General features: G+C 50.2%; 1 protein-coding gene across 3 annotated transcripts in view; it reads left to right on the top strand.

Moving 5' to 3' along the window:
* Positions 1 to 27,887, top strand: part of ADAM12 (ADAM metallopeptidase domain 12) — a 335,028-nt gene that overhangs the window by 271,745 nt on the left and 35,396 nt on the right. For all 3 annotated transcript variants that reach the window (XM_059398802.1, XM_059398803.1, XM_059398804.1), the window contains exons 12-16: positions 8,019 to 8,196; positions 12,764 to 12,853; positions 14,320 to 14,515; positions 26,984 to 27,092; positions 27,200 to 27,398. In XM_059398802.1, the coding sequence (XP_059254785.1) occupies positions 8,019 to 8,196; positions 12,764 to 12,853; positions 14,320 to 14,515; positions 26,984 to 27,092; positions 27,200 to 27,398 (772 nt within the window). The remainder of the gene's footprint in view (positions 1 to 8,018; positions 8,197 to 12,763; positions 12,854 to 14,319; positions 14,516 to 26,983; positions 27,093 to 27,199; positions 27,399 to 27,887) is intronic.

Raw genomic sequence — 27,887 nt, 5'->3', positions numbered from 1 at the left:
TGACTTCCCTCAAATAAAAATTTGCAGCAGCTAAGCATCAGGAAGAGGAGAGGGCATGTGTCCTGGGGTAATGGTCAGAGGTAAGCATGCTCACCTTCCAGAGGGAGGCTTCGAGGGACCTCCTTGCTGGGCTGTATGCATTAAGGTTGAGGACAAGTGGTGGGGAACTGGGCCATTCAGCCTGTTTCTGGGTTTGCCACAGGGACACGGCCCCAGCCATGTTTGGGTTTCGTGTGAGGACTGAAGCCTTCTCGGTACAGATCAATGTCCCTGGATGACTTCTGGGAGGCAGGCGAGCTGCCCCAATTTTAAAACATTTAGTTCGTCAGACTCCCTTCAACTTATGTTACAACAGCAAAGAATTATGTCCTGTCATTGCTCGTTAACCCAGCATTTTATTTGTGGTAGAACATGTGTGAAAACATTATAGCTGAAACTCTGCCAATGCTTCCCTCCCCCTCCTACGCACACAGACACACACCCGTGGCCTCCTCCGCTCCCCAGGTCATACGGCACGGAGGCTCCAGGGTGAGGTCAAGGGTAAACGCTTAGGCCTCTCTGCCATCAACGATATCCAGCAGAACCCACCTCAAGCTCCGCTAGGTCAGAAACTCTGTGTATTTTGCCCTTGCCCAGGTCCCAGCCCCTAAAACAGTGCCTGGCACGTGGTGAGGTGCAGTAAGTACTTCCTGAACGAAAGGCTGGATTGCTGGAAGGACGGGTGCTTGGATGAGTGGATCGTGACAAAGGGACAGAAGCAAGGACAGTGGGAGAAGGGATCGTGGTTGTGGACGGAAGGACCGGTGGACGGCTGGGAGAAGGATGGATGGGTCAGTGGATGAATCAAGAATGGCGGGTGGAATGACGGACGGACGGACGGACGGACGGACGGTGATCGCCGCACAGTCAGATATACGCAGAGTGAGGCCGTCTTTCCCCTTTTGTATAATGGCTGAACCTCTGGAGAGAAGGCTCTGAGATGGCTGTCTATTTTAGAGTAAGAGCCGAGAACCCCCAGGGAAATGGGCGGTGAATAGTGACGGAGTCCACTGCTGCTTTTTCCGACGTACTCTGGAGAGCAGGGTGGCAGGAGCAATTCGCTTCCAAAAAGTGAAGTTCTTCTCAAAGCGGCTTCTCCTGAAAGCCTTTGCTTGACTTAGCTGCAGTGGGAGGAGAGGGCTCAGAAATATAAAATCTGAAAGTCGTGGCAAGAGGAAGGCCCTATAGACTTCACAGACCACTCCCTGGTCTGCAGAGAACTTTCTTATCTCCTTCCTCATTCAGTCGCGCCTATGAGAAAAGAACAATATAATCATCTCCATTTTACAGAGGAGAAAACCGAGATTTGGGGAGCCTACCGGCCCATAGGTAGTGTGGATCAGACTCCAGATGTCAGCCCACAGCTTCTGGTTCTCAGCCCGTTCCTCGGTGCCTCCCCATGGGTGTCTGAGCGAAGGAAACTTCGGTTCCAAATCACTGGGTGCAGGGGTGCAGGGTGGGGTGGAGCCGGGGCGGGCCCAGTGTCGGGAGCTCAGTGGGACAAGGACAGGACTCAAGCTTCAGTCCTGGCGGGGTGGCTTGGAGGTATCCGGCATGACTACTTCTTCTACCATAATTGATTCAAAGTGGCTTCCCCGTGACAGACTCTAAGAGGCAGCAGCGACTGGCAAAATCTGCCTGCCACGACGGGAAGGTCTGACTGCTCCGGCGCGAAGAGGCCAGCGTTCTCTCCGGCATGCATCCTGCCCCGACTCACCTCGGGGTCTGTTTGCATCTGCCAGAGCTCAGTCCCTGATGAGCCCCACGCAGAGACAGGGGCCTTTTCTTACAATGAAGCTGAGAAACTCACCTGAGACAGTCTCTGATGGGCCAGGTCCCCTGCCTTGAGCCCCCCCACCTCGGCAGGCCTGGATTCAGGAGGAAACCGCCATCAGCACACAGAAGTGAGAGGTCTGATTTCTGGAAACGTCCAGAGATCTCCCCTGTACCTCTCAACGGACTGGTGGAGCGCAGTTGGCCTCTTTCCTTATTAAAAATTCTAGGAAATTACATTTGTGCTTTAATTGTTTTCCAGGGAGGAGGAGCAGAGGTCAAAGTTCACATGTAAAAACATGAATTATAATGTGCCGCAGATGGCTTCCTTCTGAATCCCAGGTGTTTGCTATTAACAATGGAAATGTCCTACTAAGGACGTTTTTTGATCATTTGCTCCTGGCCTTGTGCTTTCTTTCGCCTTCTGCGGCCCATCTGGTAGGCCCACTGGGTCAGCCTTTGGCCCTAATGCAGTCACTTTCTGTTCCTGGAGCTGACAGGAGGAATTCCTTTCGGTCACCCCGGGTTTCGTTCTGGCGCACGAGCCGGGGTTCTCAGGGTCGTGCCCCATGCCCCCACGGGTGGGCAGAAGGCAGACTCAGGGTCACTTCCGCCCCCATCCACACAACCTGGCAGGGTCTCCCAGCAGAGCCATGCTGCTTTCCAGGTGGAAGAGCTCTTCCTTCCTCTGCCCACAGCTTGTTGGGGCCGGAGCAGGCTCCCCGCCTCCCCCAGGCGTGTGCCTTCTCGATAAATCCCAAGACGAGGCCTCTGCTTCCCATTATACCAAAGACGTTCAGGGAGGTCCCTGAAGGTACGTTTGGGGTAACGTGCAGGATCTTGGGGTTTTGCTTCCTCCTCTACCTGACTTCAGGGAGCCCAGGCCTCAGGACAGCTACCTATCCATGCGTGCTGATGGTCCTGGCTCAGTCATCTGTTCCAGGTCCTGCTTGAGACTGCCTCGAGGCCCCCGCCCTGGGAGTAACTTCTAGAAGCCGCTCCCCAGGCCTCCTGACTGCCTTGGAGGCAAGGTGGGCTGCCCGTGCAGAACATGGGACATCAGGTCAGAGAACTGTGTTCTGTGACCTGAGGTGACGTGCAGAGGTACATAAGCTCTCAGAGCCTCGTGTCCCTCTCTGCAAAATAGAAACGATGTAATCTGACTCGTGGGGGTATGGGTGAGCGAGAAGGCCCCCGGGGCCCCTGCCCACAGCGCGGGCTCGCTGACCATTCGTATCTATGCTCATTACCCCTGACCGGGGCGGTGGGGGGGGAGAACGCTTGCAACGGGCCGACCTCCCTGAGCGGCACCTCCATCCCGTCAGGCGGCCGGAGACCAGGCCGGTCCCCACAGCACCGCCTTCTTGCTCCCTCGATTCCAGACTCGCTGATCGAGTTTTCAGTCCTGGGCACAACTGTGAGAAAACTAAAGGTTTGGGTTTTTTTGAAGACGGTCCTAGAATCTTTGGTCTGAAACTTGACCAGGTTATCGGTGACCTCCTGCACCCACTTGCTGTACACAGGCCTCGGGCTCGGCTAGGAAGGGGCGCTGATAGCCACGCCGGGTTTGCACTCCGAGAGGGAGGAGGAACGCGGAGGCAGCAGCTCTGAACTGTTAACTAATGCGTTGTTTTTGAAAAATAGGTCTTCGGGCTCGTTGTGGAGGGAATGCTCCAGAATGAGTCATGAGATGTTCCCTGAGCACGGGGGCCAGGTGTGCTATGTTCGGGCCTGGCCTGGGCTGTGGAGGGCAGGGTCAGAGGACCGGGGAGAGGGTGCTCCCGTGACCCGAGCTTCGGGAAAGCCTCGGAAGGAGCCTCCAGGGTCCGCGGCCGAGTGCGGCGGGTAAAAGGGGTCCAAGTGCGTCTTCGTTTGTTGCTGCCCCTCAGTCCCTGCTCCGGTGGAGTGAGAGAAAACCCAGCCCTTCCATTCTGGAGCTGGGTCTTTTCACTCCTTTCACACTGTGTATGCATTTAATTGAGGGAGCATACTTAACTGCCTCCTATCTCTTGGCCTCCTGAGTCATTTTCCTCTCAAGCTGACATGTACTTGTGGTTTTAAAGTCTAAAGATTGCTATGTTTGGGCCACAATTAGGATAAATTCTGCATCCTGTCGAAATGCTTCTAGGTCCTTGAATGTACAAGGCACTTGTAGTCAGTAATTTGAAGTAGCAAAGCAGCGATTCTAAAAAGAAATACACAGCTGCTTCCTATGAACACGGCACCCAGACTCTCCGCGTGCTCCGAAGGTAAGTGGAGGCTCGCCCCACTTCTGTCGGAAGCTCACTGACCCTGACCCGTGGCATGTAAAGTAGTTGTGGTACCCCGTTCCTACAGATGCGAAAAAGAGGCTCAGTTTTAAAACGTGGCTTTAGTTGTGATCGATGGGGTGCTCAGACTCCGTCTTCCACTTCGGATTTTTCTCCCGGCTCCGTGCAACATGCGCCCCCACCCCCAGGCCTGCCGAGTATGTCACTTCTCCTGTCAGGAGGAAGTAAAACTCCACTCTAGTCTGCAAAAAGAGACCAGCAGGAAGCAGAATGTCGGCACCACATTTTCTAGAACCAGCTATGCCTTAATCATTTATCAGCTGTGGGAGAAGTGAGGCGGTGGTTGTGGTTTTTTTCTTTTCCAATCGATTTAAGCAAATCTGGAAGGCTTCCCATCTGTCCCAACTTCCTGCGATGCTGGCTTTTCCTGTCACACGGTTGTGTCACCTCCAAGGGGTTCCTAGCAGCTGTGCAGGCCCCTTCCCCTCCTTCCTCGGGTCACTTCTGTGTCTTTCCTGCAGTCAGCACAGACTGATGTCACCCCCAGAGCTCGGAGCTGGGAACCCGGACACTGGGACCCAACCCACATTTATTAGAAGCGAGGACGTCTCAGGAAACCTGGCGCACAGTCCCCTCCCTTCCCCCTCAGTCCAGCCCGGTCACACCTGCTTTCCCCGGCTGCCTCGTTTCCAACAAGAAGAGCCATTGTCTCCGGATAATACCCGGAGAGCTTTCGCAAGGCAGATAACTGCCGACTTCTACGGTCAGGGCTGATAAATTGGCTTAGTGTGGTTCTCCCCACGAATATAGCAGGGAAATGCACAATAGGCACCTGCAAGCAAAGAATTTTCTGACCACATTTGTCAAAGTAAAAGTAACCCCTAATAATGTTTTACTTGGCAGCTTTGTGACGGCTACAGTAGGAAGCTGGGTAACATTTACAGTGAGAAGCCTTAAGCGGTGTTCCTCTTTCGAAAAGTGGGTTTTGTGTTTTGTTTTTCCCCCCATGTCTGCAGCTGCCTGTTTTGTCCACGTTTTATTTCTGACCTTGCACTCTGTGTGGTGAATTTGCTCCCAAGTGCCCTTGGTAGTGAAAAACTTGAGGCAGAGGAAGATGTAACAGCAGAGGTCACGTCTGAGCAGGGGAAGGTCACTCCGTGTGGTGTCTGCCCGTGAGCCGAAGGCAGCAGTTTTTCTGGGTCCGACGTAGAATCGCTGGGAAGCACTCTCGTGTGGAGGACAGGTGTCTTGCAGAAGGCCTTCTTTTCCAAATAATGTGCCCGTCTTATTGCTTTGCACCCCTCTCTCCTCGCTATATGTCCATTCAATTAGCAGCTCTCCTGACATATTTGGCATAATTTACGAGAAGTGTTAAAAAGCACTTCATGATGAGCTTCCCGAAAGCTCTGGAAGGAACTGAAGCTTGTCTTTGTAAGCCACTGACCCTGGGCTACAGAAGACCTCCCATGGTATGGGCAACAATGTAGCCCAATGTAGTGCTGTTTTCATCTGTGCTGCGGGGAACACGGCTCCCCCATGAGGCAGGAACAGAACCAACCAAAGGCAGGCAGAATTCCCACACTGCGGAGTTGGAAGCGAGAGGAAGGAACTTGCTTCAGACAGAAACCTCGTGTTCCATGACCAGAACCTTCCGTGGCACTTTAATTAGTATATAGTGATGATTGGTTCGTCATTCTGGTGCAACACTGAAGGATATCCGAAAATGTATTCATGATTTTAATTTGGCTTTAAAAGACAGGTAGATACCCATGGAATTTTTTAGCATCTTCCTAAAAGTACATAATGTTTTCAAAATGCTGTACATTTGGGCTTTTTTCCCTTAGAGAATGGAACCATGGTGTAAAACAGAACAATTTCTAATTTGAGTGCATGGAAGGTGACCTTTGATGCACCTAGATTGTATTTCTTATTTTCTGACCCAAGTAGATGTGGGTTTATCCCTATTACCTGTATGACCTCTCAGTTTTAAATCTAGGTCTGTTGTTCTCAAACCTTAATTTTGATAAATAATGCCAGAGCATGGATGAACCTTGAAAACATTATGCTAAGTGAAAATAGCCAGATATAAAAGGTCACCTTGCATGATTACATTTCTATGAAATGTCCAGAACAGGCAAATCCAAAGAGACAGAAAGCAGGTTGGTGGTTGACAGGGACTGTGGGAGGAGGGAATGAGAAGTGATGGCTTAATGGGTATGGGGTTGGTTTGAGGGCTCAGGAAAATAAATGTTCTGGAACTACTAGTAGGGACAGTGGTACAATATTACAAATGTTGTAGCAGCTACTACATGGCATTCTTTTAAATGGAGGACTCTGTTATGTGAATTGTACCTCTATCACCTGGAGGGCTTATTAAAACACAGGTTGCTGGGCCCCAACCCTGAGTTCTTCTGAATCAGTAGGTCTGGGTGGGGCATGGGCATTCGCGTTTCCAGTAGGTTTCCAAGTGATGCTGATGCGAGGACCACACTTGGAGAAATACCGATCCAGGCATATGGTGGGCAGCGGGAGGTTATGTCCTTCATGTTTAAATTAGCACATCAAGGGTGTATTGATCACTGGCCATGTTCTGGCCATCCCCTCCAGGTAATGCAGTGCGCACGGACCTCCGTCATGAGGAAAATGGGTTTTGAAATAACTGAACTTGGAATCAAATCCAGGGTCTTCCATCCCCTAACTGTAAACTCACAAAGCAACCCTTCGCCTTGCTGGCAAAATGAGAACAGTCCTACGTGTCTCATTGGATTGCTTGGAAGTTTTAAGTCCAAAAGAAAAAAAGTATAAAAAGGAGAAAGAAATATTACCGAGAAAGCACCCAGTATGCCACCCAGCTTAAAGAAGGTTCTCAATATATAGTTATTTTTGAAAATATGTAGATATGTTAACCGAATATAATTATAATTTTTATATGAATCCTATGTTATATGGATAAGCATGCATGGTATATTTTATGTATATGTAAATATGCATCCATGTTTTATTTCTATGGATAGAGAGGTGGTGTGGGGCATAGGTGTGTCCCGTACCTCCCTTGGCAAAGGCCCTACAGGGGGACAGTGGGAAGGGCTCCAACCATATTTGGGATCCTCCTCAGAGCTTGGATTATCATAGACTCTTGGAGACTCCTTCTTGAGTAACGAAGTGGGTAAGTGATACCATGAAAGAGTAGTGAACACACTACCCAAAAACTTTAATTCTGCTGTCACCCAAAGCTCAGAGGCAGAGTTGGCACCTAGGAAGTAGGGTGATGAGCTTGGCTGTGCCAAGCATCTTCCTGATGTCATTCTTTTCCTTGTGACTGAATTGAAGAAATCGCCATCTTAGTAATCACTGGGCTGATAGATACATCCTGTCCGTGGGTTCTTGACACCGTGCTGGGAGCCGCTTCTATACCTCGTTCCTGGTCCATTGGCACATTTTTCATCAAGATAAATGAACCGATCTTTGACTCCTTAAGCCAAGACCTCAACCGTTCACTGGACATTCTGCAACCAGTGGCTGTTTAGATGGAAACATTTTAAAATATACGTCAATTCGAATTGTATTGTATCAGAGGAATCTAATATTTGGTGCCATCAAATTCCCTTTGGAGATTTGTAATCATTTTAACTCACTGATTACTGTTTATTGGAGGAAGGGCCATTGAGTTAAGTATAACTTCAGATATTCTCTATTTGCTTGTCATTCAAAAATAGCTTGCTTGGGGCAACTGGGTGGTTCAGTCAGTTAAGCGTCCAACTCTTGGTTTCTGCTCAGATCGTGATCTTAGCAGATTGAGCCTCATTTTGTGCAAGGTTGTTAAGCCTTTGTTCCTGGGGACGAACAATGGACATGTGGGCAGGTGTCGTCGGCGGGTGCCATGAACACCTGCCCGCCCTGTGCCTTGACAGCTGACTGTTCCAGCTCTTTCCACAGGTTCCCGTTCCCCATGGTGTTCAGCAGCTGTAGCAAGAAGGACCTGGAGGTCAGCCTGGAGAAGGGCGTGGGGATGTGCCTCTTCAACCTGCCGGAAGTGAAGCAGTCTTTTGGGGGCCAGAAGTGTGGGAACGGCTACGTGGAACAAGGAGAGGAGTGTGACTGCGGGGAGCCTGAGGTAAGAGACTCGCCCCGGGCTCACAAAGCAGTGTGTGTGTGGAAGAAGGATGCTGCGGAACGGAAGTGCTAGAAACTCAGGGGGCAAAGTCCTAAACGGCCACCTCGAGCAGCCACACAAGCCAAGGTAGCACTCTTGAATTGTGACAATGGCGGCTCTGGTTGGCAATGTTAAAGAATCTTCTGTGTTGAAGGATACCATGTAAGTGAGGGGAGCTGAGGACAAGAACAATGGAGAAGCATTTAGCTTTGAGTTTAACAGAGAAGCAAGCTTAGGAATGCTAGCCTCAGATGGCTAATAAGCATCATTTCTTTCTCTTTGTAAGGCGAGGGACCAGAGGGGAATTTGAATAAGCAACATTCATTTTGAACCAAGAGCCCCCCTCCTCCCCCCGTTACATCTCTGCCTGATGCACGGCCACCTTTGTATGCACGAGCCGAGGCTCTGGGCTTCTGCCTCCTCCCTCGTTAGCTTTCAGAAGCAATAAGCCAAAGCAGGAAACAGATTTATCCAGCAAAGGGCTTACTTAACCCTGTTTCCCAGCCAATGTCAAGAAAATTTCTTGTTTCTGTAGGGCCCAAGATAAAGTTAATCAATGTAAAAATTATAACAGCCACTTTCTAATCTCTGAATGATCTTGAGAAGGAAAGAGACGGGATACAGTGAGACCTCCTGGTAAAAGCAAGTGCCTCCTGGAAGCTCGGAGGAGGTTGTGTTTAGAATAAATCAAAGCGAGCTGTTTGTATTGCAAGATTTCTGCATGTGGGATCCCCTCCCTGAGAGCTGATGCCAGCTGGAATGGCAGACGGGTTCAAGGCGGGCTTCACTGGATGGACAGACAGGCTTGGCGAGGGCTCAGGAAGAGCATGTTTGGGAGAGCTGCTCTGAAAGGGGGTGCTGGGGTGGAAGGAAAGGTACAGAAACCTTGGATTCCTGGGTTTATCAGACAGGCAACTGGTTGTAGAATCTCCTTTATCTGCTTAATCTCCCAGTCTCTGTGGTTTCGCAAACCAGTGGGACCCATCTGGGGCTCAGTCTGGCCATTTCTGCAAGAAGGTCAGGAGTGAATAAGTACCAGGGGATGGGGTTGGTAGGGCTGGTCCCATCAAATGCTGTGTGCCCTTTCCAAACCCGGGATTCATCTCTGAGAGCAGCTCTGGTCCAGAGCAGCAGGAATTGTGGTCACCAGGTGCTGGGGGGGATGGCTGTGCCGGAGCAAGACCTCATGCATGGGGCTGTAGAAACTCTTCTTCAGATTAGTGGAGGAGCACTTGAAACTCTCATGGGATGGGGCATGCAAAGGGGAAATTCCATAGGGATTTTGCTAATTACCTGAAGAAGAAAAACAAAATTAGTTTAAATTACCCGTGGTTCTCAGGAGAGGCCATGTGGACTTCAAATGGTTTGTCTTTGATTTGAACTCCTCGTAATTGCTTGTTTAATCTAAGTAAATTCGACAGCTCTTCTTAGAGTCATGAACTCTCAGGTCTAGAATGACCATCAGCAGTCACTTGCTCCACATTCCGGTACCAACACCGGCCCTGCTGCCACCCTCCCCGTCACCGCCATGGCCACCGTCCCGTATCACCCTGCCATAACCACTGTCATCCCCGTCAACCGGCCCCAGGACCACCGCCGCCCCCACCACCAGCACGTCAGCAAATGTTTGAGTGCCCGCAACTGGCCAGCCACGGCCGTGACCCTCAACGTCACCTCCATCGAGGAGGCGATCGGCTTTGGGAGGGTGCCTACCGTCTCTCCAGGCAGGATGCGGTATCGCAGGGCAGCGCTGATCAAATCCGACTCCTTCCTCGTGGAGAGCCTCATTCCACCTGCACAGAGTTCCCAACTGGATATGTCTGGGGTTAGGGTCCTTACTTCACAGGGTAATTTCTTGATATTTGAAGAGAACTGGCATTCTCCTCATCCAAAATCCTCTTGTCCAAGAACTCTTTCAAAGTCATGGACGAGACTTTTGCTTCGATTTGCAGTGCTACAGTTTCTGCGTTTCAAACTGCGTCTAACACTGTAGCAACCCACAGTACCCAGTTTCCAGACCGCTGCGGCCAGAACTTACAGCCACAGCTGGGCTCAGTTCACCGGGGCTCTTTGTGTCCATCCCCAATGCTCAGGCACTGGAAGTACTTGTTACCCCCGTGCTTCTCTTGGCCCACGTACCCCCTCACCCATAGAGGGACTTGGTGTCTCACCACATCAGCGAGCAAATGGGATCAGAACAACTTCCCCAGCTCACAAGTGGACCCGGCTTCTGCCCCCTTGCTCCCAGAAATAACCTCCACTGTTTTCAAGAAGCAGCACCGTAGACACCCCAGTGCGCTGCAGTGAAGAACCGGGTCCACCGCCCCCAAACCGAGAATGACGGGGTCTTTGCAGCGTCCTCTAATGGCTTCATTATTCTTTTTTTCCTTTGGAGACCTAGTGTTCATTGGCTCTGTTGAACTTTGCTATTGAGTGCTAGGATAATACGTGTATCAGCAGAGGAAGAATGTTTCTCTTCTGATAAGTACAGTCCTGTGGAGGAAAGAGATCCTGGGTTGCGACAAAGGCAAGTGGCTGCTGAAGCCTTCCGTGCAGGGCATGGATTTACATCCACCATAAGGATGTCCTGACAACTCACTCCTTCATCTGGCTAACAGGGTTGGGAAAGCAGCCCTGTCTCCTTGTTTAAAGTCAATAGAATGCCAGTAGCCTGCAAATATCCATTAAACTTAGTTATCTTTCTCACATTATCAATCCCCTTTGAAGTCAAAGCCATGCCGCTTGGCTGCGTTTCCATTTGAGCGGCTGCTTATAGTATCTGGTGGTTTGATCGGAGGTGGGGGGAGGTAGTTCTCAACGAATCTTAGGATCCAGTTTTCAGAGGGCTGATTTAACTTAGAAGCTCGGGGAAATTTGTGATTGGGTTAGTGTGTCAGTAGAGCCATTTAGACCTTAATGTGCAGCATGACACTGCTGTATATTTGATGACACTGATCAGGAATGCAATCAGTTGACTCCTTTAAAAAAAAAAAAAAAACACCCACTTCCTAAATATTGTAAGATTGTAAGTCCATGAGTTAGAAACCCTTGCTGTCTTGAAAATTACAGCTATGACTTCTGGTTGGCACTTTTATCTTACTGTATATGTTATATACTCCGGATGTTTATAAAGTCCTTGAACGAATTTAAAATTTAATAACTCTGGATGTATGTGTAACAGGGGCAAATGATAAACACCACATGAGAGCATAATTCACAGTCTTATGCAGGTTACAGTTCAGAGATCTAGGATAGTCCTAAACCTTCTGGATTATCAACAAAATGTTGTTAATTGTGTTTATAATCCTAACAATAAACTTATTTGCAGAAGATGGTTTTCAGGACTAAACGACTTTACTCTTAAAACAGTACATGGTTGGCTTCCCTCTAGCTAATAGTGTATACATTCTTCTGCTCATGTCATATAATAAATAGAAGGACATTGATAAATTAATCCAAAGACCCTATGGCCTCTTCCTTCTTTGTATTTTTTAAAGATTTATTTATTTATTTGACAGGTGAGATCACAAGTAGGCAGAGAGGCAGATAGAGAGAAGGGGAAGCAGGCTCCCCGCTGACCAGAGAGCCTGATGCAGGGCTTGATCCCAGGACCCTGAGACCGTGGCCCGAGCCAAAGGCAGAGGCTTAACCCTCTGAGCCACCCAGGTGCCCCTGACCACTTCCTTCTGATAATTCAATTTCTTCTAAAATGCGTGAAGTCCAGGTTATTGGGATGTCCTAAAGTCCTAGGACTTCATGCTTACCCTAGGCACTATGCGTAGAGCTTTTGTAGACAGCTAAGCAAAGATGTCCATGCCCTGTAGGGTTTTTGTTAGAAAAAAAAAAAAAAAAAGCAGGTACTTATGAAGAACAGCTTGGCAACGGAGGTTTTCTCTCATTTCAGAGAGAACAATGCAAGTAGTATTTGATCTAACTGTTTAAATCCCTTGCAAATCAGCGGGCACAGGACCTTCCGGTGATCTAGGTCATTGTGCATTTCCGACCTGCAAGGTGCCTTGTTGGGCCGAGCAGGAGTCTTGGCTACAGCATTTGGTGGGATCGCAGGGAACGGTGGTCTGAACACAACCGGGGGACTTCACGCCCTGCCGGCGTGCTCCAGATGAAGAGGGCCAGTCTTTGAAAGAGTTCCGTTGATGCACGTCTCTGTGTGTTTCTAAGTCAGCTCCAAGCTTGCTGGTGATCCCGATAGAGTTCGCTGTGGGGAGACCTGCCACATCTTCGAGCTTGGCCCGACGCGGTAGCCAGGCTTCCTGCAGGCTCCCTGCCCTCACCCCCCGCCAGAGGCACTGAGGGCCACGGACTCTTCCTGGCGGCTCACCCCATCCATTCAGAAGCACTTCCCAGAGACTGGGCTTTGTCACAGATGAAGTCACTCTTGGCCACGCTGGTTTTCAGCTCAAGGGCCAGGCCCTCTGGTTCTTCCTTCCCTTTATGGGTCCCGCCTTCTGTGAGTAGTTGTCCCCTACGACCTGCGGCCATGTCACACAGAGCCCACTCCCCTCTGCAGGGATGTCTGAATGTTTGCTGCAACGCCAGCACGTGCACCCTGAAGCCGGACGCCGTGTGTGCCCATGGGCTGTGCTGCCAAGACTGCCAGGTGAGTTCTCTTGGCCCGAGGCCACCCCCGGGCTCCGCCGGTTCCTCTCTGGGGCAGGACACAGGACACCTGGGCTGTGAGAATGGTGGCCCCTGACCGCACAAGCCGGTGTCCCCCACCACCTCCTCCCACCGTCACCCTGGCACACTTAAGGGCTACATCAGCTGTGATGAGTTATTTATTAGTGGGGCGAAAGCAACACAGCCAGAAAAACTCTGGCTCCGTGTTAAATGTGCCTGCTGTGCCATTGGAGGTGCGTGACGTCCCCAGTAATGGGACCAACTGGGGAGCCGGGCCCGACCCTTGTCACTCCACCCCTGCTTGACCCCAGGAGCAGCTGCCTGCGGGGCCGAGAAGCCGTGTGGGCTCCTCCAGGGGTGCGGCGTCAACATCTGGATCCTGCGGTCCTCCTAACACAGGACACCAGCCGGCCGGCCCAGCCCACCGCACCCGTTTCCGGCTTTGGCTCTTCCTGCCACCAGGACTGGGTTCATTTTGGCAATTCCAGGGCCTGTCCCGTTACTCAGAGCCGAGATCTGGAAGCCCGAGATTTTGGTTCAAGGATTCCAAGGGTGGACTTTATATCCTTCCAAATTAAGCAATTGATTTTGGCTTTCTGCTCGCAGGAAACTCCGTCTTAATTCCCCCGCTAGAGCCCGGTGGGTCACAAGGGCGTGACACAGTCTTACGACCGGCTTGACATATTCCTCCTGCCCTTTTTACTTGTGACTAATTTCTGGGGGATTGTTCAAGGAAGCGGGCGCTCCTGGCACAGAGCTCCTGGCAGGGAAGAGTGTCCGGGACGAGCAGGGGGGAGGTCGCTGGCTGTGCGGCCTCCGAGCAGCCACTCTTCACCCTCGTGTCTTCAACCACATAACGGTGAGGCGGTGGCTGACGGTTCCCAGCCTCTCCTGTTGCTGCCTTGCTTCGTCCCTTCTCTCCTCCCCCACCATGGAGTCTGGCAGACAGGTTTCCAGCTCCGCGATTTGATGACAAAGTGAAACGTTATTGTGACTGAGCCCTTGGGATGTTTTCTGTCATCGGGGCACAGCGCTAACACCATAGGTGCCCACGTCATCAGAGAACACATAACAGTGTTGGCCACCAGAGATCCTCCTTCCAAACGAAGGAGCCCATCAGCCCGCACGCCCTTCCCGCCCCTCCTCTGAGAGAGCAGGTGCCAGCTAGCAGCCCGTCCGCTCACAGAAAACCCGAATATTGTGCGACATTAAAAAGAAGCAACTCTTGACTTCATCCCCCTCCACCCCCATAGAAGGCGAACCCCAGAGCCCAGGACGAGGTTCTGTTTATTTAATGACTCTCGGGGTCTCTCTTGCTTTGGAATCCGTGCCCTTTTATTGAGGCTTCATGAGGATGGCCTTGCTCCGTTCTGCCCCAGGGGCGCTGCTGGGCAGTCGCTCCCCCTTCCCTGCAGCGCACGTGCTATAAACAGCCTCTCCTTCCAGCTCAAACCTGCGGGAACAGCGTGCAGGGACTCCAGCAACTCCTGCGACCTCCCAGAGTTCTGCACGGGGGCCAGCCCGCACTGCCCCGCCAACGTGTACCTGCACGATGGGCACCCGTGTCAGGGGGTGGACGGCTACTGCTACAACGGCATCTGTCAGACCCACGAGCAACAGTGCATCACGCTCTGGGGACCAGGTAGGTGGCTGCCACCAGTGGGCTCAGAGCGGTGGGGTTGGGGAGCTCACTTGGTTTCCAGAAGCACCACTCCTGCCGTGTTCCATCTACAAAACTTCCTTCCATTCAGCTGCAGTGACTGGCTCCCTGGTAGGTCTGGGGCCATGCTAGGCACTGGGCAGGCAAAAATGGGTGCTTCCCAGAACCTCTCCTGAGGGCTTACTGTGGTCCAATGAGGAGAGACGTGTCAGCACTGACTGTGTGCCCTAGGGAGTGACAGGGGAGAATCAGCTATGAACCCTGGCCTCAGATAGCTTAACAGTTAGACAGCTAGACTGACAGCTAGAACCTTCCATCCACTCTGATTATGTGTAAGTGCTTCTTGGTGCTCAAGCAAGGACCCCAACCGGAGTCTGGGGGTGTCAAAGAGAGTCACTGAAGACCGGATGCATGAGTTGTCTGTGACTAGGAGGGACAGGGAGAGGTTGTTCCTGATGCAAGGAACCGCAAACTGGCTATGAGTTGGGAAGGGACACAGAAGGCACTGCTGGCATGGGAGGCCTGGATACTGGAACGCAGAGAAAGAACATGGACACAGGTGTTTAAGATCTTTGAAAGCCATTTTGGTTCTAAAAGCTGAGTGATGGACTTGTGTGTTCCAAAAAAGGCCCCCAGGTGGGCAGGTAGCTAGGAAGCAGCTGCTGGGGTAATTAGAGGCTGTTGACTCACTGCGTCCTGTGTAGGGGAGGCCAGGCTCGATGGGCAGTATGACTTGTCCCTTCTGACTCCCAACTTAGAGATAGGGACAATGGCTACAGTTTAGAGAAACTGAAGCCCCAATTCAGAGACTGGAAGACAGTTTCGTGAAGTAGTGATGCTGGGATTTGAACTGAGGCCAGATGACCCAAAGGCCACAGACAATGCACACATGTAGTCACACCAAAGACCAGGCCTAGAACAAAGCTCTACTGTCCCAACAGATGCTTGGATGCAAAAGGGAATAATCAGTCCCCGGACACGTCTCTCCTCTGTTGACCCATCTTCGGGGGCCAGAGGTCCAGGGCCCTGGGGGAAGCCAGGGCCCAGTGGATTTCCCATCGCAGGGTTTGCTGCCTCTGTCCAGCTCCAGGATTCCAGTAGTAAATCCCATGGAGAACACTTTCTAAGAGTGCGGTCCCCACCCTGCCTGTCATTGTCCCTCCCGCCTTGCAGACATGACCTCAGCACTGGCCAGGGACACCAGCCATGGCAAGATGACTGTGGTCAGCCAGGCAGAGAGCCAGGCAAGCTCCAGAGGCAGGGAAATCTGATATGGGCCTCTGTCAGGCGTTCGTTGTGAGGTTTTGGTTTCAGGAGTGAGGAGGACAGTAAACTAGGACAGATACTCATAGCTTGGGTTTTCAGTGTGATGTGAAAGCCATGAGCAAGCCAGGAGAACGGGGACAGAGGTTTCTGAGGGCCAGGCCTGTCACGGAGCCCGCTGCCCCACCAGCCAAAGATGCCCCTCCATACTTGGGCCTCCTTGAGGGGCGAGAGGAGCGGCACAGATGCAGCATCGAGGGCCTGAGGCAGCCTGTTCGTCGTGTCTGTGGGGCGTTCTCCCAGTGCTCCTCAGATTTTGTGGGTCCACGGGCACAGGAGGTGGGGGACCTGTGGTATCTGGGGCCTTACGCTTCATCTCTGGACCCTGCCCAGCCCTCTGTCCTGGCCTCCTCACTGGCTGGGCCAGGGAACCCCAGGCCAGGGTGGAATCTCTCCATCTCACACTGGGTGAAGGCCTTGCGATGACAAACACAAAGAAGGCACTCACTATACACCGTCAGGTGGCTGGATGGGCTCTGAATAGTTTCGTGACTTCAGACACCTTTCTGCCAAGTGAGGTCACTTTGGGACAGTGGCTACTGCTTTAGGCCAAGTCCTTGAGGCCTAAAGCCTCCCTCAGGGCTAGTCCTTCCTAGCCTTTCTCCGGACTCTGCAGTCTCCTGCTTCTTGAGTTACAGGGGATGTTATAATGCTCCCTTCCAAAAAAGTGTTCTGTAGCCAGAGCACACACAGCACTTGGAGCTTTTGGAGTAAAATATGCTCTTTGGTGCCCTGCTGTATTACGGCGTCTGGCCCCATTTCCCAAGTGAGGTCAGATGGAACTCCGCGGTTCTCTCCGCGCCACCGCCACTGTGTGACTCAGCTGGCCACATGCCTCAGATTCCTGGTGACCAAGGCTGGTATTTATTATCTCATCAGATTAGTCCTTCTCAAGCTGCTGGACCAGAGAGAGCGAGCCAGACGGGCAGGAACACTGACAACCTGAGTCATGCCTGAGCTTTTCAAAAGCAAGAGCACTGGGACTTTACCTCCTTTGAATTCTCAGCCTCCCTGTGGCGGCTGGTGAAGGGGGTAGCCTGACCTCCTGGGGGCCTGCACCAGCTGCTGTGGAGGGCTATGGATTCACAACTCCCAGCCTGCCTTTTCTCTCGCCAGCCTCCCCCAAGGACTGAGAGGGTCACGGCACATGGACTAAGCCTCCCTGGCATCAGGGGTGCTCAGAGTTCCTGGAAGTGTTGAGCTTGGGGTCCTACCTCAGCCCCGTGACTTCCCAGGTTCGCTGTACTTCAGCCAATCCTTTCTCGGTCCTTCATATCACTGGACACACTTCCTCGGGAAGGTCAGAACCAGTCGCGGCCCCCACAGTCCTCAGAAGGGCCTTTGACCACCTCCTCTGGGAATGCAGCGTGCTCTTTCCTTCTGTGTCCGTGCAGCTGCCCGTTGTCTAGTCCAGAGGCACAGTACGAGTTTCCCGAGGCTGCTGGAATGAATTGTCACAAACGTGGTGACATACACCAGCACAAATCTGTCATCTTCCAGCTCTGTGGCTTGGAAGTCCTCACATGATGGTGTTGGTGACGCAGTGTTACTCTTGCAGCCCCGGGGGGAGAGGACACTTCTCTGCCTCTTGCGGCTTCCTGAGGCCCCTGCTCCCCCCGGGCTCACAGTGCGCCTCCATCTACAAGGCCAGCAGCACGCACCTGCCGACCGTGGTCTCTCTCCGGCTGTTCCTTCTGCCGTGCCATCTTCTTCTCTGCGTCGGACCCTCCCGTCCCCCTCTTAGAAGGGCCCCAGGATCCTGTTGCTCTGATCCAGACCCTTCAAGAGAAATGCTCCTCCCCAAATTGTTAACTTCACCACATTCTCAAAGTCCCTTTTGCCATGTGAGGAGACATACTCACAGATTCTGAGGATTAGGACGGGGGACTCTTCGGGGGCCGTTATCTGTCTACCACGGGCGTTGAACAGACCCCTTGCTAATGAGGTGACCTTCAACAGACTACTTGACCTCGGGCCTCAGCTGTAAACTGGGGATTGTAGTCAAGCTAGCCCACGGGTATCCTGTTGTCCTCGAACACACCCCGTGACCTCTCGTGTGTGCGGCATCACACGCAGTCGCGTGTTCGGTGTGCGGCACCTCGGAAGTCTGAACTCTAGAAGGAGGCTCTGACTCTGCCCACAGAAAGCTCACGGACCAGTGAGCCAGTGTCCTGGGGCTGGCGTGAGTGCTGGGGAGTGGCGGGGCATGGAGTGGGGCGTCCTAGATGAGGTGGCCCTGGAGACACCGTTTGGCAGGGGTGAGAGGGGAAGGGTACTTCCTGCATGCGGAACAGCAGGGGTCAAGGCACCCAGAAACACCAGCGGGGTAGGGGGGGCATTCCAGGGAACTGCAGGCAGTTGGGCTTGTCCAGAGCTTGGATTGTGACCCGGAGAGCAGAGAGCCTCACTTCTCACCCCGTTCTCTCATTTATTACATATTCCTTGGTGTCCAGCTCTTACCAGATGCTGCTGACTCGAGAATGTGATTCTGCCAGAGGAACAGACTTCCCAGGGTCCCTCTGCGCTCTTGCTTGGACCTGGAGGAGAGTTGGGATGTGACCCTCATGATCCCGGGGGCGGGGGTGACTTCCGCGGCCAGGCTCCCAGCCAGCGAGATGCACCGGGCTGAGAGCCTTCTAACGCTGCGTTACGGTGCTTGGTTTAAATTAGCTTCCCATGATTCAGAGAGGGAGAACTTCTTGTCAGGAACACATTTGCCATATTTCATTTCCCCCACGGTTAGCAAATGCTCTGGGCTCTGGACCACGTTTGCTGGAGGGCCATTTTCGTTCCCCTCTGAGGCCCGATGACTCAGAGCTCTAGGGTCACTGGGCTCCTGCTTGCTGGCCCGTGCCACACGCGCCCCAGTGACTGGACCGAACTGCCGAGTCATCCGGAAACGTCCAGTTATGCTCAGGATGTCCGTCCGTCTCCAGGCCTGGCTGCCGGAACGCTGGCCGGACAAAGCCTTGCCTTCCAGCTCACTTATTCCCTTTTGAAATGGACTTTTCTCAACCCGGCGTTGGATTTCAATAAACTAATCCTGCTTCCAAATCTTTCTACAAATAGAATGATAGAAAATTCAAAACATATGCCTGCAACCAACTCTTTGCTAGCAATGTAATACCCTTTTAGAATACCTTTTGGGGTTTTCGTTCATTTATTTCTTTTCCTAAGTAGTGTTGATAATGTTCTTGTTGGCAAGGAGTTTAAATTCTTCCCCTCCCCACCGCTGGCCCCCCGATTCTTCTTCCACAAATGTTGTATCTCAAGGCCTTATGGGTTGGTGTCAGGCACAGAACTCTTATCTGCAGTTCAGACTGTGGCCTGTGCTAACCCCCCCTTAGTCCAGTTTGGTTTTAATAGCCACAAAGATTTTCTGTCCATGTGACATGACCTTTATTCCTTCTGAAATACAGCTGGATATTTTTCTTCAGGCAGAAAATTTACTTTTGCCAACGTTGTTTATCTGAACCATGGTTACTGAAAGCGTTACTTGGAAATTAATCTTACGGATAACTACATGTCTAGAGCCACAAACAATTTGCATCAGGGAAGTCCTGAAATATGTTAGTTTTATCTATTTTATCACTCACCAGAAAATAGTGTCGCTTGATTTATGCAGTGCGAGCCAACCAGACAGTTTTTATGGGCTGGTAAATATTCAGTGTTTATCTGCAAGGCTGGTTTAAATGAGTTTGCGTTATTATGATACACCTGGGGCAGTACATTTACTAATCAGCCACAACTCTGGTGACGAGCGATGGGAAGAGAAGAGACTTTTGCCAAGAGCCCTATTGTCTCGAGGCAGGAGAGTCTCCCCTTCTTCCCGCAGCATGAGAAGGACGTGATAAAACTTGTTCATTTGGGCTTCATTTTCCGTTGAATGCAGAGGTCAGGAGAACTGCATTTGCATAATAGAGTCATTTTAAGGAAAAGATTAGATCAAGTAAATTGTGAGCTTAATGCAAGATGTCATCATCTCTCTTTCAAAAGACATAATGACATTGGAACTTGCAAACTACAATTACAAATATAAGTTTTATCCCTCTGAAGATAAAACTAGTAATTAAAATCCTTCACTTTCTGTGTAATTGTAAAATACAGGGTGATGTCAAAATTCCCTCTGAAAGGCTAAATTTTATCTTTGGATAATGGCAAAACATCTAAGTGTTCTGTTATTAAGAATTCAAAGGCTGTAAATTGATGCGCTATGGTAGGGACGAGAACCCCGTTGTCATTTTTTCCAAGAGACAGACGTGAAGTCTCTTCGTGAAAACGTGAAGACAGACACTTTTAAGTGTGGCAACTTTGAACCCCAGTCTCTATGCATTCCTAACCTCTCCCCAGTGGGGAGAAGTCATTTACGCTTCTGAAAGTATCGACCATTCTGTCTCTAAGTGAGAGAGCCCCATGAAACACTTGGCTGGCCCCTGCTCCGCTCTTGGAACTGGCCTGAGCCGAGGTGCTCAGGACTTGTCTCTGGGGGCTTGTGTCCTTCTTCCTTAATGATGTGTCCTTGGAATGCAAGGCTGTTTCTGCTCCCAAGGTCAGCGCCAAGCCCTCTTTCTGGTTGTCTTGCCCATACGGTTTCTTCCTTTGCCTATATTTGTAAAACCTGTCTCCTGATGACCTTCTATCTTCTTTCCTCACTGGACACGTGGTAAGACTTCCTTTGATGTAAGTGTGTAAGTGAAAATCCAGAGCCGTGGGGAAGATGAGCCAGAGGACAGGATTCACCTACCCAAGATGCTTTGTTCTACAGAAATTGCAAGTGGCTTCCTCTGGGGAGGGCAGCTGAGGCAGAACATGCTTTCCCCAAACTCTCTCCCCAGCGGCCCGTCACTTACTCATTCTTGGCACACATCTGCTCTGTGCAGGCCTGAGGGACCACCCCTGTCCACTGGGTTTTGACAGTGAGGCCATAGACTTGGGACATCACAAGATTAAAAAGAGAGAGAGAGAGAGAGAAGCTAGTGTGGTAAATACAAGGAGGGGACAGCCCCTACGGCATGGACAAGAGAAGGACGGTGGACCCCAGTCTTGTGGGATGGGAGTGATGGAAGCTGGCCCCAAGGGATGCAGTCAGCAATGCCAGGCAACACAGTCGCCCAGGACCCTCAGCCAACCAGCTCCAGCAGTCAGGCTCTGAGGGAAATGTGAATTTACCTTGCCCTGGGCACGTAGCCACCATGGACCCAGTCTATGGCCTGCGGCACAGAGCCCTCTGCCAGGAGCCTCTCCCACTGCACGGGCTGTCCTAGGAGGGGTCTGGCCAGAGTGCGGTGGGTTGGGAGACTATTATTCTCAGTCCTAGACCCTCGCTCTTCGAACTCTGCAGCCCGGCTGGTTATAGAGACCAAAGTGGGGGCGGGGAGCCTTCCAAAAGCACCTGAAGCGTGATGAACGTTCATTGTTTTCCTTAGATCCCGTACATGCCCGGATACAAAGCGTGGAAACCCCCAAAAATCTATGCATCAGAAAGAATGGCTTATTACTGACCTCTTAGTCTCTCGATCCTGCCTTTTGATTCTCACAGCCCAGTCAGAAAGGCACAGCGGACCTCATGAACGTCTGTCCATGCTTTTTAGAAAGTTCATGGAGGTTGACTGACAAAATTGGGTTTAAGAAAAGACAAGGGCGGGACGCCTGGGTGGCTCAGTTGGTTGAGCAGCTGCCTTCGGCTCAGGTCATGATCCCAGCGTCCTGGGATCGAGTCCCCGCATCGGGCTCCTTGCTCCGCAGGGAGCCTGCTTCTCCCTCTGACTCTGCCTTCCACTCTGTCTGCCCGTGCTCGCTCTCACTCTCTCTCTCTCTGACAAATAAATAAATAAAATCTTAAAAAAAAAAAAAAAGAAAAAAGAAAAAGAAAAGACAAGGGCGTTTATCACCTGTTTAATTATGCCTAGGGTGTGACTTCATGCCTCCACTTTTTTTTTTTTTCCCATTCTGGTAAAAAAGCTTTTAAAAGATCACTTTGACAAGCAACAGGACGAATGATTAGGCTATGGAGATCATGAACATACACCTGCTGAGTGGATAGAAAAAAGCAAAATCAGAAGACTCCCTGTTGGCAGAGTGGGTAGTTGTACCTAAAAATAAGATTTCCAGTGACAGCATCACAATAGAATAAAAAGGTCAGCATTCTAATGAGCTAGAAGTACAGAGGATGTGCTGTGGAAACAGACTTGTTTTTAACTTTACTCAACTGGACTGACATACAAGAAGCTGTAGGTATTTAATACATACACCTTGATGAGTTTGGAAATACACACTTATCCAAGAAACCCTCACCATGGCCGATACCAGAAACATATTCTTCATGTCCAAAAGTTTCTTCCTAGCCTCTTCATGTATGTGTGTGTGAAAGAGAGAGAGAGAGATAACACTTAACATAGGATCTACCATCTTGGCAAAATTTTAAGCATAGCATAAGAGTATTATTAACTGTAGACTCTGTTGTACTGTAGATTTCTAGGACTTTGTGTAACTGAAACTTTGCACTCTTTGACTAATGCCTCCACCAAGCACCTCCCTTCCCCCAGCTCCTGGCAATCACCATTCTACTCTCTGCTTTTATCAGTTCAACCTTTTCAGTTTCCACATATAAGGGAGATGGTGCAGTATTTGTCTTTCTGTATCTGACTGATTTCTCTTAGGGTAATGCCATCCAGGCTTATCCATGTTGTCTCAAATGGCAGGATTTCCTTCTTTTTAAGGCTGAGTCATCTTCTGTTCTGTGTGCTTACTATGTTTTCTTTATCCGTTTGTCCATCAGTGGACACAGTTTGGCTCCATGTCTTGGGTGTTGTGAATAAAGTTGTAGTGAACACAGGAGTTGAGATATCTCTTCCAGATTCTGATTTCAGCTCCTTCGGATGTATATCTAGAAGTAGGACCACTGGTGATATGATAGTTCTTTTTTTTTTTTTTTTTTTAATTTTTTGAGGGATTTCCATACTGTTTTCTACAAAGGCCGTCTCAGTTTGCATCTCCACAATGTACGGTACAAGGGTACAAGTGCTTCCTTTTCTCAACATCCTTGCCAATACTTGTTATCTTTTGCTTTTTTTATTTATACTAGCCATTCAGACTGATATGAAGTGATGTCTCATTGTGCTTTTGATTTGCATCTCCCTGATCGTCAGAGATGCTGAGCGTCTTTTCGTATAACTGTTGGCCCTTTTATGTCTTCTTGGAAGACTCGTCTATTCAGTTCCTTTGCCCATTCTTTAATCTGGTTATTTGGGACCTTTTTTTTTTTTTTTTTTCCTATTGAGTTCTAGGAGTTCCCTATGTATTTTGTCTATTACCACCTTGTCAAATAGATGGTTTACAAACATTTCTTCCCATTCTGTAGGTTGCCTTCCATTTTGTTGATTATTTTTCCTTTACTGTAAGGAAGCTTTTTAGTTCAATGTATTCCCATTTGTCTATCTTTGCTTTTGTTGCCTGTGCTTTTTGTGTCATGTCCAAGAAATCTTTGCCAAGACCAATGTCAAGGAGCTTTTCCACTATATTTTCTTGAAACTCTAAGTTTTAAGTCTTATATTTAAGTCGTTACTCCATTTTTTACTTGATTTTTGCAGCAGTAGAAGATAAGGGTCGGGCTTATTCTTTTGCATATGGATATCCAGTTTTCCCAGCACCATTTGTTAAAGAGATTATTCTTCCCCATTGGGCTTTCTTGGCACCTTTGTCAAAGATCAGTCGACCAAAGACCTTGAGACCAAAGAGAAATGTAAAGACGTTGAGCAGCTTTGTTTCTTGATATAGGAGAGTAAAAGAAAAAGTAATATTTCTTTATTAAAATGGGACTTTTCAATATTTTTCACCAAGTTAATGGATAGTATGTTGTAATACTTTGGACTCTGTCATCCATGTTGCTAAATATTCACGTATTCAAATTTGCCATCAACATTTCTGGGCCTTTTCTCTGTGGGAAAATGGAAACTCTCTTTAAGTGTGTTGTGACCTTCTACTGGGGCATGCACAACACTTCACAGTTATCAGAAAACTGTAATGCTGTTCTATAGCCCCTAGGGATTTACACACACACCTGGTTTTCAGGCCATACAACCCACTGACATTTGGGGCATTAGAATCCCAAAGTCCCCTGCCCTAGAAGACCCAATTTTGTCAAATTTCCAGGTCCAGGTTCCCAAGCAGTGACCTAGCATTGGTTTTCTCTTCTAAACATTTTATTCTTGCTTAAATACGATTTGTACCCCCTTGCTTGACTTCCTGTTTTAGCCACTTTCTGTGGTATTCCTACATAAAATGTGCCCCTTTGTTTTAAATCATGGTGGCAACCAGTCTCTTTCTCTCTTCGTCTTACCCTTCCGCAAACCCCAGTCCAGCCCTCCTCCAGTCCTGCCTTCTAGCTGTTCGCAAGCTCGTGAGTCTGAAATGGCTTGGAAATCTCTATACACACACACACACACACACACACACACACACACACGTATAAAATCTCTTTTATCTCTACCAGGAAAACAAATTAATCAATGAACACATTCAAAGAGCAGCAAGGTTTGTTTGTTTGTTTGTTTTTTAAGTGGCCGCATTTCCCAGTGGATAAATTACTTGATAAGAGCAAGCACGACAGACCCTATGAAGCATCAACCCAGCATCAGTAGCAGAGAGATACCAACTCTGCCTCCCCAGTTCCAGAGCTCAGCATCCGCCGGGACCTGCTGGCACTCCTTTATCCTGGCTGGTCTTCCAAGGCAGGGAAAGAAGGACTGAAGCCTTTTCCATTGGCCTTACAGCACGCAGAAGGAGCTCCCTATCTCACATTGGCCTAAGTCTGGGATCACTTGGGCGGCATGAGAGTATCCATTACAGCTCTTGCCCTGTCTCCCCACGCATACCAGCATGGCTCTCCACTCAGCAATGGGGGCGGATGCAGTTCAGGTCTTTTGCTCTCTATCCCCATGCAGGACCTAGTCCAGGTGGGGCCTTGATACACCTCAGAGCACCAGAGAGGACAGGCTGAGCTCCAACCTCCGGCAGTCCTGTTGCCTGGCTTTAAGCCACATATTTAACCTCCTGGGTTCTAGTTTTCTTGTCCATAAAATGGGATAACAAGACCTGCCTCTTAGGATCCCTGGTAGGATTGAGGTGTGGAATTCAGCCCGTTGTCCCCCCTCTACGAGTTCTTTCCTGACCAGCCTGCTTAACACAACAGCCCCCTGGGCCCTCCAACTTGGTTGATTCCTTCATAACACTCCCCAACCCAGGACTTGAGAGGAAGATACCCATTTGCTTGCACTTTTTTTCCTTGCAACTTGAGAGCAAGCAGGAGGCTTTGTCCACAGTGGTCAACCCCTACACCCCCAGGGCCCGGCAGACAGAAAGGGCCAAATAACTGTGTGTGTGAATGAAGTCTGCATCAGGATGGACAGACGGATGGACGGACGGACAGAAGGAAGGAAAGAATAGAAAAAGAAAAGAAGGAAAGAGAGAGAGAGAAAGAGAAAACCAGACAGGTAAGTAACAAGTACAGTGAGTCCATGTGAATACACAATCAACCATTGAGTTGTTGGTATATTCTAGATGCCAGTTTTTCTAAAACTGATCAATTAGATCCAGGTATTTTGATCAAAGTACCATCAAACAGAAACAGGCTCGACACTGAGACGCGCCCTCCCCGTCTCTTCACCTGCAGTGGGTAGAGGAAAAGAATAAGGCAGGAGGACACGGAGGAAATGGACTGTAGTAGTAGGCAGAAGCTGTGCGGGTCAGTGGTGTACCCACGCTGCGAGCGGAAATAGGAACCCGGGGTGCCAGGAAAGGACTGTGATGCTCCCGAGCCAGAGACCTGGTTTTTTCCCATGATAGAAAACTGTGTCCAGTTTGCCGTCATGCCCTTAAAAATGAGTTGGAGAGGTGTCTCAACATGGTTTTTAAAAAAACAGAGAATGGGCAAGTGAGAGGTTCGGGACTCTGATACCTCACCGCAGAGGCCAATGGCTGAACCCACAGCCCATCTCAAGTGTTGCAAGGGTTTTGTTTGGTTTGATTTGTCTGTTGTTTTTTTAAATGAGAAGGGGATCATGTCTGCTCCTGCCTGATGAAGAGGAATCAGGTGCAGGTTAAAGAAAGAGAAATTTTTAGAAATAAGAAGGTCTTCTGTTCCCTTGTCCATCGTTAGACTGGTATTTTAAATGAGTCAGTTGCCACCTTGGGAAGTGCAGGGAGCTTCCCCAGAGTTGGGTGCAGAGAAAGGCGAGGGCCAGAGTGAGGTCTGGGCGGTGGGCATCTGGCGGTTGGAAGGGTTACCGGAAAGAGCACCCACCTGGACACCAGTATAGGAAAGAAGGTGGGTCAGGCCCACACCACAAGGCACAGTTTATTCTGAAAAGTATGGACCGTTTCCCTGAACTTCTCACATCGTCTTCAACAGGTGTCCCTATGCCTAGGATCTAAGAACCCTCCAAAGCTTTGGCCGTGTGAATTCCAAAGCACAAGGTCACTCTTTCCCTGGCCAGAAGATGTGCTAGGAATGCCTATGTCCTCCGCTCTCTGGCTCCCACATGCCTCTCTACTGGGCACTGTCATTCCGTGCAAAATGACTGTGGGGGGTTGTCCCTCCCTGGCCTCTGAGAGCACTCTCTGCCTTGCTAACATGGGCCCTAACTGAAGCGAGGGCTTGCTCTCGGAGGGAGCTTTATAGGACCGAAGCTGCTGTGTAAGGTATCTGTGCTAACTGTTGGCTCCCTCCCTCTCTCCCTGCACCCCCCATAGTCATCGTTATTCCTTTGAGCCCGCTCTAGCGTGTGTTTTCTCACCAGAATTGTAGGAGATGCCTTGCACCCGAGGCCAGCTAGCTCCCTTCTTTCTGCACTGGCTCAGGTCTGGTCCCATAGCCAGGCCACATCTCCTAGAAGGCTGCATGCCCTTGGCCCGGAGAGCCGCCCCAGAGAAGAGTGAGCTAGCAGATGCAGGCTTTACCGCGAGTGACGCCCGGGGAGGGTGCTAGGTGGCCCCAGGCCTGCTCATTTCAGGAGTCAGCCAAAGTGCAGGTGTGATTTCTCTGCACACCAAACCCATCTCCCCTTAACCTGAAATCCCAGCGCCGGTCAGCGACAAACCTTAGAAACCCTTGCTTGGCTTCTGTTTCAGGTGCTAAACCTGCCCCCGGGATCTGCTTTGAGAGAGTCAACTCTGCAGGTGACCCGTATGGCAACTGTGGCAAAGACTCCAAGAGTTCCTTTGCCAAATGCGAGATGAGGTACGGAACCCATGGCCCGAGCACGTCATGGCTTTGAACTTCCCATGTGGCTCAGAGCTGGTTGCAGACTTGCCCTCTTCGGGGACTGTTTGTTCTCACCCTTGCAGAGATGCTAAATGTGGAAAAATCCAGTGTCAAGGAGGTGCCAGCCGGCCCGTCATTGGTACCAATGCCGTCTCCATAGAAACAAACATCCCACTGCAGGAAGGAGGTCGGATTCTGTGCCGTGGGACCCACGTGTACTTGGGCGATGACCTCCCGGACCCCGGGCTTGTGCTTGCCGGCACCAAGTGTGCAGATGGAAAAGTAAGACCCAAATGTTCACTCGCATCATAAATGTAAGTCTGGAAGGGGCCTGTGGAGAAACGTCCTGTCCAAGAACTGACTCAGGAGGTTGGTTTGTTTTCCTAAATCCGCTCCTTCCTAGAACTTTGTCTCTGGAATCCAGTTCTTTGCACCTAGAAGGCAAAGTTAATAAATCCTAGATCCTGGCCTAACCATGGAGATGCAGATTTGGGAAAATCAAGCTCGGTTTCTCAGTCTTTGAGTGTTAATAAGTCATTTCTACACTCTGGGCGTCAGGAGTGTTTCCAGCCAGGAAATTACTTTGGAAGCAAACACAGTAGCCTATTATATTGTTTTTGGAAATGCGGCCTTGGTTTTTGGCACAGTGACGGCTTGTTCTCACCTGGACGGAACGGGAAGTCATATGTATTTTCAGAGACCCGCATAGAGAGAATAGGAGAGGGGAAGAGAGAGAGAATCAGCTTGAAACCAAAGGGAGGTCTTTTGGAG

This window comes from Mustela nigripes, chromosome 4 (assembly GCF_022355385.1).
Source record: "Mustela nigripes isolate SB6536 chromosome 4, MUSNIG.SB6536, whole genome shotgun sequence".
NCBI classification, from domain to species: Eukaryota; Metazoa; Chordata; class Mammalia; order Carnivora; family Mustelidae; genus Mustela; species Mustela nigripes.
The sequence above is the reverse complement of the archived record's forward strand: the minus strand, read 5'-3'. Positions and strand labels throughout refer to the sequence as shown.